At 40.5% G+C, this 12,085-nt stretch overlaps 1 protein-coding gene across 6 annotated transcripts in view; it reads right to left on the reverse strand.

Annotated features, from left to right (window-relative positions):
• Positions 1 to 3,436: 3,436 nt before the first annotated feature.
• SLC37A1 (solute carrier family 37 member 1) overlaps positions 3,437 to 12,085 on the reverse strand; it is a 38,184-nt gene continuing 29,535 nt past the window's right edge. For 5 of the 6 annotated variants that reach the window (XM_061453507.1, XM_061453502.1, XM_061453503.1 and 2 more), the window contains exons 14-20: positions 11,045 to 11,130; positions 10,371 to 10,419; positions 9,473 to 9,546; positions 7,886 to 7,964; positions 7,263 to 7,360; positions 4,851 to 4,903; positions 3,437 to 3,856 (exon numbers count right to left, since the gene is read on the reverse strand). In XM_061453507.1, the coding sequence (XP_061309491.1) occupies positions 3,808 to 3,856; positions 4,851 to 4,903; positions 7,263 to 7,360; positions 7,886 to 7,964; positions 9,473 to 9,546; positions 10,371 to 10,419; positions 11,045 to 11,130 (488 nt within the window). In that variant the 3' untranslated portion in view covers positions 3,437 to 3,807. Of the gene's footprint in view, positions 4,182 to 4,850; positions 4,904 to 7,262; positions 7,361 to 7,885; positions 7,965 to 9,472; positions 9,547 to 10,370; positions 10,420 to 11,044; positions 11,131 to 12,085 lie in introns of all 6 variants that reach the window. The other variant, XM_061453508.1, reaches the window with a different exon arrangement.

The raw sequence follows: 12,085 nt of genomic DNA on the forward strand, positions 1-12,085 counted from the left end.
GTATCAGATAAACACTCAGGTTGGGACAGATAATGAAATAATACAATGTAACCTCTTATGTAAAAACATGCAGGCCATAAAATTTCATTCAGACCAGAGAACACCACCATTACAAATTCTGGGCCTCATCATTTGATGGGATTGTAAACAATCTCCCTCAAATTACTTCCGTATCAGGACCAGTAGCTTCCAACATCTCTAAACATTCTCTGCTTTTATTTATACCATCTTACACCTACCCAGTTTTGAGCAGCACTTCTCATATGAACATCTTCACACATCAGTCACTGGAGAAACCAGCAGCAACTGAACAGATACCCAAGCATAAACATGATGAGGTCAGCCAGAGTCTGAGGCACTGTGACACTGGCACAAAAAAAGGTGGAGGATTCCCATTGGTATTCTAATGATGTTATAATCAGAAACACATGTAATAACCTCCTGAAGCTGATGAAAGAATCCTGTCTGGAATTTTCTAACTGGAAAAAACATACAGGAGCAGGTGTATCTTAGTGCATGGAATAGGTTAGCAGTTTCACTTACAGGCAAAAGAAGTCTCAGACTTTCCCTGCTACCTATTCATCCTTTTCCCACCCTATAAACCCTTCCTAGATGATCTTAAGGTCCTTTCCAACCCTAACCATTCTACGATTCTATGATTCCTACACACAACAAACCTCCACTGTAGTGTGTCCAGCAACAGCCAGGGTGCTCAGTACCCTGCTTGAGGCTTCTGCTCCGAATCAGGCAGAACAGAAACTCAGGTCCAAGTCTCCCTTCTTTTAGAAGATGCCCCAGCTATTATTTACCTATTCCTGGGAGGCACCTTGGGCACATTTTGATCAGAAATACTGTCCAAAACCCTTAAACGTCTTTTTGTAACCAGAAATTGTTTTCCTTTCCAAGAAGTTCTTCCCTGGCACATCTATTGTTTGGACATTGTATCTCTGCTAGAGGCAGTGCCAGAGGCACACAAACCCCATCAAACATAACAGAATCAAGACAATAAATGTTCAAGATTATGAGAGCTAGAGAGAAGTGATGAAGCTTTTCAATTTCAATTCCATATAAATTGAAAAGCAAGCAAAGCAGACAACAACAACAAAAAAAATCACCTTAAAACTACACTGTAGGAGCTGGACTTAGTCCCTGCCTCAGGCGAGTGTCCTACTTCCCTATGACACCAAAATAAGTGAGTATACCCATCTGATGCAGTTGATTGGAAATACTAATGGTGTACAACCCACAGACCCACAAAATGAAAAAAAGATTAAATATTCAAGTTGACAAGGGCATTGTTTTCAAAACAGAAGGTTCCAATTTGTTCTCCTACTGCACCATTTTCATTACCCTCACAAGAGATGGGAGCCCTGTCCCTGCAGGGATATCCATCCTTCCATATGAAGCATTTCTTCATGGAGATGTGAAAAATGAAGTAATCAACATTTCCCATTTTAAAGTAGAATCTGGTTTTATTCAACACAGGACTGTAAATGGATAACATTCACAACAACCAGCATTAAAAAACCGAACCTTACAGTCGTACTTAAATTTCGCTCTACATACTGGTCACTCACATTTCTACATATAAAATTTTGTCAAGTCTTGTTCATTTCCAGATTAACAGATATTGACACCCAACACTAACAAAACACACAGTTTATTCACAACTTCTAGGGGACTTCTAGGGTTGTTAAAAAAGAAAAGCAAATCTTTATCTTTTGTCCCAACATATTCATCACTGGGAGGAACCGAAATGCTGTACATTAGCACAGAAGGAGACATCAACTCACTAAGAGCCCTAACTCCTGCCTACAAAGGGCTCAGCCCAGTACCTCCAACACTGTCATCATCCCATACCCAAGTCACTGCAGTGCAAAAGCTATTCAAATAAATAAATAAATAACAGCAGCAGCCCAACAAGTAAAACCCAAGACACAATTAAATACCTTTACAACCTCTAACTGTTAGATACAACCGAAAGCTTTTTAACCGAACACTTCAGCCCTTAGGGGCCTCTCAACATCTGAGTGCAGCAGACTTTAAACTGTTTTGATAAACTAGTATAAAGGTCTACATACCTTTTTGGGGGGAAAGGGATCTGCACCTTCAGCTTAAGCCCCCCATTCTTCCTTCTTCACACAGCCACTGAAGGTGTGCCAATACAACTGTTTTGGGGTTGCAGTGTTACTCTTCCCCCCATGAGAGGATAACATCAGTCCCCTAGTCTGGCTGTAAGTCCCCAGGGTCAGCCTAGCCAAATGAGGAGCAGTGTTCCATGCCACTGTAATAGGAAGTCCTTCCAAATAATATTACTGAAGAATTCTGTCATATTCAACTACTGCCTGAAGCCCAAACGTAGCACAGATGTATGAATTCACATGTTCAGCATCCCCACTGGTCTCAACAGGCTTACTGAAAATCTAAAGTTAACCATTCATTTAGGCAACTGCAGGGTTGGGGCCTGCATACAGCGTTCCTTTGCAAGGACTTGGTGCCTTCCTTTAGTCTTTTGGGGACTGAGGTTTTCCCTGGTTTTCAACAAAACAGTTAAAAATGAACACATACTGTTGAAGTCAAGCATAAAGCACGGGCTGAATCAAACCAGTGAAGTAACTCATCAAAGACTGAACAATTACTAATCAGCCCTGGAAATTAAATGTTGTGCCAGCATATGGAACACCACCAGTAGCTGATGAGACATTTCTCCACGATATTTTGCGGGACTATTTTAGAACATGCTGCTTTGTTAATCAAGTGTAAAGACTACTACATTGTTTCACAAAACCTGAGAGCATAGTTCAGAACAAGACGTGCCCAGAGCTTTAATAAATACAGTTAAGAATAATACAGTTTAAATTATCTAGCCTTCATGATTTGAGTAGAAATGCCTCATACAAAACCCCCTCCTTTTGACTCTGTACATCTTAAAAAAAAATAAAATAAATCACAGGAACATCCGTTTTGCAAAGGAGATAGCTATACAAAGAAATGATACGTTTTGAAGACATTAAACTGTCTATTCGCTGGGTAACACTAACTACTGAAATGTTCTCTTACAACCTACCACCTAGGTCATTTTTCTTTTCTGATATTTTGGCTCTAAATCTGAAATTCTGAGCCACTTGAAATCAGCCACTTGAAAGAGATTTCTGGTTATTAAGGCCCTGATTTGACAATGACATTCACATGCACACACCAACACTGAAATCAGGGAGTACTCAACAGCGATCACGGTGGCAGCAGGCACTAAAGTAGCTCATCTGATCAATCCTGTAGAGCTCAAGTATGACAGCTCACAGCTCTCTGCTACCCTAAGGGAACACCCTCTCATTTCAACCCAGCCTAGTGGAGCAGCACAACAATTATGTGATGCTCACACAACCAGTTTATAATGCCCTGAAAATTATTAGAGGCCCCCCTGCCCCCCCACTCATAGTCTACTTTTTCTTGCTTAGGACTCTTGCACAATCCTAATTGAGGACTAACACCCATCCAGAGAGTCTGTGAAAACTGCTAACTGCAGAACACCACAAGAGTAAATTCCATTTCATTGCCTACCGAAATGCTGGATGTTGTCCTTGGGATTAGAAGGAGGACTGTAGTTAAAAACTAATCATATGGTAAGGTTATTGTCTGAGCAGCTTCAAAATACTAATAGCAGTGCATCTTAATAACCAGCTGTTATTGTCCTCTATAAAGCGATGCCCTTGATGTGCACGAGATGACATAAGGGATACATACTTTGCTCACTGACATTGGGACTTTTCACTGCTGGACTGTGATGATTTCAACTTCCTTATGCTCTCAGTTTGACTTGTTTTTGGAAAACATAGGCATTTTAATTAAAAACATCCTATGAAAAGAAATAAAAAGGCACTTGGTATTTTTCTTTGGCTCAGTTGAGGCGCACTGCTAAAACCTTCCTAAAGTTCCTGTCTCTTCATCTGATGAATAGTTGCCATCTTGAGGTACTTATTCATGTGCAAAAATAAGAGCTTCAGGGATTTACCAGCTGCATTTTTCGCACTGCTTCCAGTAAACGTGCAAAGTTCTTCACCAAACAGAATCTCTTCAATGCAGAATAATGCATTCCATGAAGTTTGTTTTTCAGGGAATAGCTCTGATCACCGATGAGTCCTTAATCCAAATCTAGTTGCATCACTCAGTGTTCTTTAAACCTGGGAAAGGGCAGTAACCAGGCAGGAAAAGTTGAGGTGTGAGGCCTAACAGTCGCTAACTTAAAAATGCAGTCTCCAACCCAGGATCCATCCCTTGCCATGCATTTTTCTATTCCCTGACCATTTTACTTCTACAAAATTACAACCAAGGGACTGAATTTAGATTTTGTGTATGCAAGTGTAACCCCATTGATTCAGTGGATTTTGGTTTTCCTCAATTCAAAACACTGTAAATTCAGAGCCACCCCTTCCTTTAAGGAGAACCTTTGGAGAAAGTTACATTTGAAACTATTCTTAAACACAGAACAAGCAATTGAGTAGCTCCTTATTCCCCACCTGCATGCTCCATGATGAAACCCAGGAAGATTACGCGTTTGGGCAAAACCAAACTATAACCAAGAGACCATGACAGAGATGTGTTTTCAGCTACTCTTCAAAATAAGATGTACTAAAAATAAAATGTTCATTCATTAGTTGAAAACATCAAACTGAGGTCACTCTTTTGATATGAAATTAAAACATACAGAAATGGACATACAGAAACCTCAACAAGTTCAGTCTAAATCTAGGTATTATGGGGCAAAGTCTTAGTAACATGTTTTGGGGCAAAGTCTTAGTAACATGTTTTTAAACAGTTATTAAAGAGCAACAGGCATGCATAACACTTACAGGGTATGATCTGCATTACACCAAAGTTCCTTCTGAATAAGACGGAGCAAGAACTGTAAAAGCAGTCATGGTATCTGTGTTAGTATCTATACAGATACACAAATAAACTAAGTTTCAGGACAAGATGTTTACTGTTATTCAAAGAGTTCCTCATTTGAAACATTGCCCTGAATTGTTGAACTGGGTTAAGAAAAGAATAATTAAAGGATTTACAAACACTCAATGTTTGGGAGAGGAGTTTTTACAACTTAAAAACAAGCAGAAAATTATTTCCTTTTCACAACTAAGAGATCGATTTTTTCATAAAAAACTAGAGTGGTTTTCCACTTTCTTTACCAGCAGATGGGTAAAGAAACCAGCAGAGGGAACCCAAGACTTCAAGAAAACACGGCAGATAAAGACAGTTGAAAGCATAGCATGTTTTAGGGCATAAGGTATTTTAGCTGCTATTTTGAAAAACAGCTTTATGTATAAATAATAAAGCTTTAATCACACAATTAGTCAAGATGAATAACGTCAGTCATGTTTAATTGCAGGATCAGGACTTTCAAGTGCACTTTAAAAGCTGTACTAAGATAGTACCCAGGAAAGTGATTTTAGAAATAAAATTTTATGATTCCCATACACATTAAAGCCCGAAGTTGAACTTCCAGGGCTCCTCACTGTTACGGGTTTCCTTATCTTCAGAGTTTCACTCCTGCATATAGAACAATTCAGAGGTATAGGAGTGGTCAAGAATGACAGCACTGAATACCACATAAGAGGTTAAAGCCCCTCCAGATACCTTTGAAGAAATAATGCTTGAACACAGGCATCTATATGCTGTACTGCAAAGAGTGGGAAAAACCGAACATGAGTTACAAAATGCAGGATTTATTATAACAGCACAGAGCCAAGCCTCTCAAAACCAGAGCTTTACAAAGGCATTTTAACTGTTGCTGTAAAGAAACGTGGTTTTAATAAGTAACTATATATGAAAAAGAGCAGAGCTTTAAATTGCCTTGGGAAAACTACAACAATCTCCCAAACCTCGCTCTATGAGCAAGCATGGAACACCTAATACTGAAAACAGCACAAGCAATGATTCACAGAGCTGCTGACTACCAGTTGCAACATATTTCAACATTTAATTACCTAATTATTAACTTATCCAATTATTAGCTTAGCTATTTTAAACTTTTTAATTATTATTAAGTTATCTAATTTATTTACTTAATTTCCAGAGAATTCACATCTTAAATGTGGAAAAATGTACTTTAAAATTTTGGGCTTAACAGAAATTGAGGAAAAAAAGCCTCACTTGTAACTCAAAGCAAGACTTCCTGCTTTTCTTGTGTCAGGAGAGTGGTCTGAGGCACTCAGCATTAGCTCCTCTGCATGAGAGCAAAGCTCAGTGCAATACTGGGCAGGCACAGGTCTTTGTCTGGTCACAGCCAGTATGGACAAGGAGTACTTCTGACGTGTTTTCACAGTCACCTTGCCCTTTCAGTGAGCACTTCCACCCATGACTTCCAAAGGAGAGGATAAGCAGGTGATGCTTCAGTACTGTCCTGAGGTAGTCATAGCAGCATTCTGCTCTACTGCAGAACAAAGCTTGTACAGACACTTGCCAGAGAAATCTGTGGCAAACACAAACACATAACCTTCAGGCTAACCTACAGGTGGGTGCAGCAAGACTGACTTCAAAGCTACAGCAAGACTTTCCTTGCCTCATGTTGTGTCTTCCATGGTCTTTACAAGCAAAACAGGGCAAGCCAGAAGTGGGAAAAAAACCCAACCAACTTTCCAGATCTTCCTATCAATCATACAGGATCTCCAACAGGAGAAAAAGGGAAAATGGATGTGTTTTGTACCAAGTCACCATGTGTGCTGCAATCCTTTTCCCTAAACATCTGCTCATGGTGACTGTCAAAAGTTAAGATGCCAGTTTTCCGTCAAACCCAGTACAGCAGTTTTAGGGCCCATCTGGAGAATGCAATGTATTAACTTTCAACATCTTCAGTACTGTGGTGATTTTGGTGATACAGCAATGTAGCAAGGCATTTGTTACTACTTCGCTAAACCGGCTCTAAAGAAAATGGAAGTAATTCTTCCGTGAGTGGAATCTGAGGCATCTTCTAGGTCTGTGTATGAAGGTTTACTTACAATTATGCCTGCTGCTATCTGCTCAGCCAGCAATCAACAGATGTGTAGTTGCTTGCAACTGAAGTGCATCAGAACTAATCTACACTTTTGATTAAAATTAGATGAGAATTTCAAAATGAGCAAATTTGCTCTTTAATTGAAGATTTCCTACACAATTGGAAGTTTCTTGTTAAACAGAGTACTGAAATTGCAAAAAGAAAATTTGCATTTTAAGATAGCTTAGCACAGAGGAAATACATGGCAACTAAACAGTATTTTTAGACTTACTAGCAAGGCACATGCATCTGCCATCATGAGCATGTAAAATACGTTGTTCCAACCAGATGGGGAAATAAGACCAGCTAAGAGAGGCCCCAAAGCTGCACCTAAAATATAATATTGATACTGTCAGAATGATGCAATATAAGATTTACTAAGCTGAAAGATACTTATTCTGAATTAGAATATCAATTTTAACTCAGTATTTATCTTATGTATTAAAAGGTTACAGAAAGCTCAAAACATCACTAGTAAAGCTGCAAGCCAATGGGAACCCTACCACAGGTGACGTTGAAAGACTAGAAGTTTGAGAAATGCCTATATTCGGCTCAACAAAATGACCATTCAGTATTAAGCCGAATCCTACTCAATTTTCCCTTCCACGTACCATTGTGGAATCCCTGATCTGAGAAGGAGCCCAGTGGTATCTACTTTTGCTGTTTGCGCCCAGAGTCTACCTCTCTTCCTTCTTTCCTCCCTCCCTCAGGGACAACTAGAGAGATTTAATGCTAAGTTTGCTCTAGTTCTCATTTCCAAAGCTGTACTGCATCCTGGAGAGAGCCCACATTCTCAAAGATGCTTTGTTTTAACCTACCACAACTAAGGCAGGCTACCTTACAGCTCTGGCTTACCTACAGATCCTGTTCCATCGATGATTGCTGTAACTGTGGACAAGGCTCTTGCATTCCCCTTCAGGCTTTTATGGGTACCCTAAAGAGACAAAGACTGCTTAGATCCACCCTGAGCTGAACTCTGAAGTCCTTTCAACATTATCTAACTCACACCCATCCACATTAGATGTACATTGTGAAGATGCCTTGAACATCTCGGATCAGACCCTTTTATCTCTACTTGAACAAGCCTCCTACCCCAACTACCTACTGTCTACAGTGTTCTCCATTATTAAATCATGTTACTTAAACCACAGGAGCCAAGCAGCTTTCTGTTCTGCACACTGTGGATTCAAAAAAGGACAGCACTTCAGCTTTGCATTATGCCTCAAGGCTGTTTCCAGGGCCATCTCTTCCCACTAAGCCCCATGGAACAAAAGAAAAAGAAAACAAAACACTCCTCAACCCAAACAAACAGAAGAAAAACCCCATTGCTGTGGCAGGAACACCAGAATTATGGATATATACTGAAATGCTAATTCAGAGACTTCCTGAGTCAAAAGAAGGCTTTTAGTTCCAATTTTAGAAGCCAGATCTTCAGAGCAAAATAACTGATAAAGGGAGTAACTTAGTAGAAAGACAGAGAAACTCAATAACTTGGAGAACTGCTAATAAGAAACAGTCCTTTATCTCCACTACACTGAGGAGAATCCAGTCAGGTAATCAGTGACTTACATTTGCTTGTTTTAGATGTTTGACTGTTGACATCTGAGGAATTTTGGTTGGCAGTTTCAACCCTCTTCCCAAGGGTCATGTAGGGATCTTGCCATGTCAGGCTGCACTTTCTAGCTAGCGGCCCCTCCAACAAGGTTAAGGATAAAATGGGTGGCTGCCTTTGTCTTGCCAAGCCCCCATGCCAAGGACAGGCTTTCAGAGGAAGCTTGGAGATTTCCATCCTGCTCCTTCTCCTATATTTAGAGTATTTGTTGTTACAGGATTTTCCCCTTTTGCTTGGTGTCTTAAGGAGCCAAAACCTTTTGAGACCAGACTTCCAAAGTGTACCTAATGAAACGTACCAAGGTCAATGTTTTCATATGGCATTTGTGACTTACTGACTGGATCCAGCTGGAAATGCTGGTATCTAGAGTAACTGTATGCTAAAGGGAAGAAGGCAGCATGGACAAAAGTAAAGGTATGTGTCAGATACAGCTTTTTGCACTGATGGGAATTAAGTCACCAGCTCAACTGTCACACAGATACAGCTCCTCCCCTCTTTTAATGATGTAAATTATAAAAGGGGAGAAGGTATTTGTACAGAGACCTGGCTTTGCACGTAGCCTTCACATTGACCTTGGGCTGCCATCTACAAGATTTGGTCTGCCTTATTAGTAAGCAAGAATAATTTAGAAGCCTCTCGCAAGCATGACAATGCATTCACACCAACACACGAACTCCAGAACAATTTCAGTGGCTGAGTTCAGCACCGCCTATTCTGCCCCTTTGCTCTGGGACAACGCAGCCTGTTCACTGATGACCCTGCAGAAGTCAAAGGGCTCCCTATGGAGGCCACAGCTGCTATACTGGAAGCAGAGGGGAAGCCAAACTCACCAAATCAGCAGAAACAGCAGTCGTGATCAGAGCATAAGGGCCATTCACCAGGGCACCACTGATGAGCAGCATCACTGTCGCAAGTTGACAAAAATGGAACATGTAAGTTGCCCAAAAGACTGTTAACCGTAACACAGGAGACATCACAGCCTTATAGTTCTCAAATGCTTTAATCCTTCCTTGACTCCCCGATCCCATAATAGAATTGGGAAAGGAGGAAAAGCAACATACATTCCTACTTCTCTTCAATGCTCACTCCATGATGTGAATTCTCAAATACAGTGAGATAGGGATGAGTTAAAAGGCAATTCCCAGGAACTTTATTGATCCCAGTAGGTCAGAGAAAGGGGAAAATCTGACCAAACTGACCCTAAGAGCAGGGGATCCTCACAGGATCCACCTGTAAATCTCTTCTCTTTTTGTACAGTACCAAGCACCAGAGGGCCCTAAAACTTTACAAGGCCTTTTGGTAGGTGACACACTACTGTCAGCACTTGTGTTACTTCTGTTTTGAGGTAACAGATAGAAAGCCACAAGTGAATTCAGTCTATACAAGTAAAGTTAACATTGCCATCAAAAGGACTTCAAGTAGTCTTTAAACACCTCTGACATTTGGCATAGGGAATATAATAAAGCCTGTGCTGACACAAGCAGCTCCAGAAAGAAGGCTAATAATATTAACTAAATCACTGCTCCCGTGCCACCCTTTACCCATTTCCTAGCCTGCCCTTCCTTACCCTGTTAAAAAGCCGGCAAGACAAAGTCTAGGGAATTTGATTCCAAACTCCCTCCTCTAAGTGAAAAGACAAAATTAAAATAAATAAGTAAAAAAAGACCAAAGGATCATAAATGAAAATTTCACAGAAAGCCAGGCAGAAAATAATTTTAACATACTCACCTATGGTAGCCTCAAGGCCCATTTTACTGACTGTAGAGAACATGTACAACTGTAAAGATGAAAAAACATGCATGCTGAATACCAGCATATGGAGTAATCTTAAATTCCTCATTTCCCCCATGTTTTCCCATTTCCCCATGTTAACTACAAAATATCTTAGCTGCTATTATGTGAAAGCTATTTCTAGGTTTTACTAAATACGCAGCAGGACTGTTTGATTGGACACAGGAGGGAGACAAGGGGTATGCTCCTATTCCCCAGTATGTCCTTTCAGAAGAAAGGGCTGTTTTATGAGATTACTCAGTTTTAAACTCTCAAACTGCCAGCTGCAACAAAGCATAGAATACTGATCACAAAGGAATCAAAGAAAAAATGCCAGTTTTCCAACAGCTACAGCACAGAAATTTTTGCCTTTAAGCAGGTAAAATTCTGGCTAAGAACTGAACATCAAATTTTACATGAGTGACATTTTCCAATGAACAACATGAGACTTTTCTGCTCATTTAGTAAAGGCAGCCTTGATGTCTATAATTGTTCACATGCTCAACTTTCATGCTGGCTTTTAACCTGCCCTGAACTCTCTATATCCAAATTAGAAGATGCTGTCTGCAGAACCTCCCAAGGACTGCTGTCAAAGTCTCAGCCACAGTTGTAAGAGAGGAGCAAATTCTTACTGTGGGTGCTGCAAGCAATAACATCATTCCGCAGGTTGATGCCCTCTTCTCCAGCCTGTCTGAAATCAGGCCTGCCAAAATTCCACCTGAAAAAGACACAGGTGTGTGAGGAAAACACTCTGTGCACGTTTTACACAAAAGACATCAATTACACTTAATGAAACTCAACTGAGATTAAAACATAATATGACTCTTAATGCACAGCAGCACAGAGGATTAGACTGACAACATAATTCACACTTAGCAATACCCTTATTAACCCAGCTGGTTTTGACTTGGAAGATAACAGAAGCAGACAGTTGTTCTTCCTCACTATTTATTCCAAACAAATATCCAGGATGACAGGTTTTGGGGGCAGAATAGAGATGGAAGTTCATAGAATTATATGTATAAATAATTGTTCTGCTGGTTTTGAATGCAAAAACCTTTTTGCCAGCTGCTAAGTGACCTCACTGCTGGCATTTGGGAATCCAGCTGTGTCCAGATGACTCAATGGTCTCTTAACTCCTAACATGCAAGAGTAAACTTGGCTCTCAAGTGCTCTGTCCGCATCGTAGTGCAACCAGGAGAAATGAGCTATTCCAGATCTTGTGGCAAATTAAATACTTTGTTTTCTCTCCAGGTGCTCACTCCAGGCTCTTAACTTTTCCCTACTTCTTGTGTTTGCTAGCAACTGGACACAGAAGTACTAATCAGAGCATGTGGCAGGAGGGGGCCGGAGGCCAGAGGGAAGGAGCTGCCAAAATGATGTAAAGAGAACCTGATACAGGGAGAAGGAAAGGAAGTTCTCCAGATTCTCAAATATCATGGGGCCTGCCTCTCCCTCCCCAGCTGCCCATCTCCAAAGTGCTCATATCCCACTTGAATTTAAATGTAAGTGCCAAAGATCCAAGCAGCACTTTGTTAAGCTTGTATTCACAGGGATATAAGATGCTGCTGCAAGAAGTCATGTCTCTGAGGTTCTACTGACTCTGGCTTCTAGCCGTCTAGGATGAAATAAGAAGTGAGAAATGGCAGAAGTCACATCCAACACAAGACTGG

The sequence above is a fragment of the Pezoporus flaviventris genome, unplaced genomic scaffold (genome assembly GCF_033815535.1).
Source record: "Pezoporus flaviventris isolate CSIRO_AGI_PZ_B2104156 unplaced genomic scaffold, CSIRO_AGI_Pfla_v1 ptg000015l, whole genome shotgun sequence".
In the NCBI taxonomy this organism is placed as follows: Eukaryota; Metazoa; Chordata; class Aves; order Psittaciformes; family Psittacidae; genus Pezoporus; species Pezoporus flaviventris.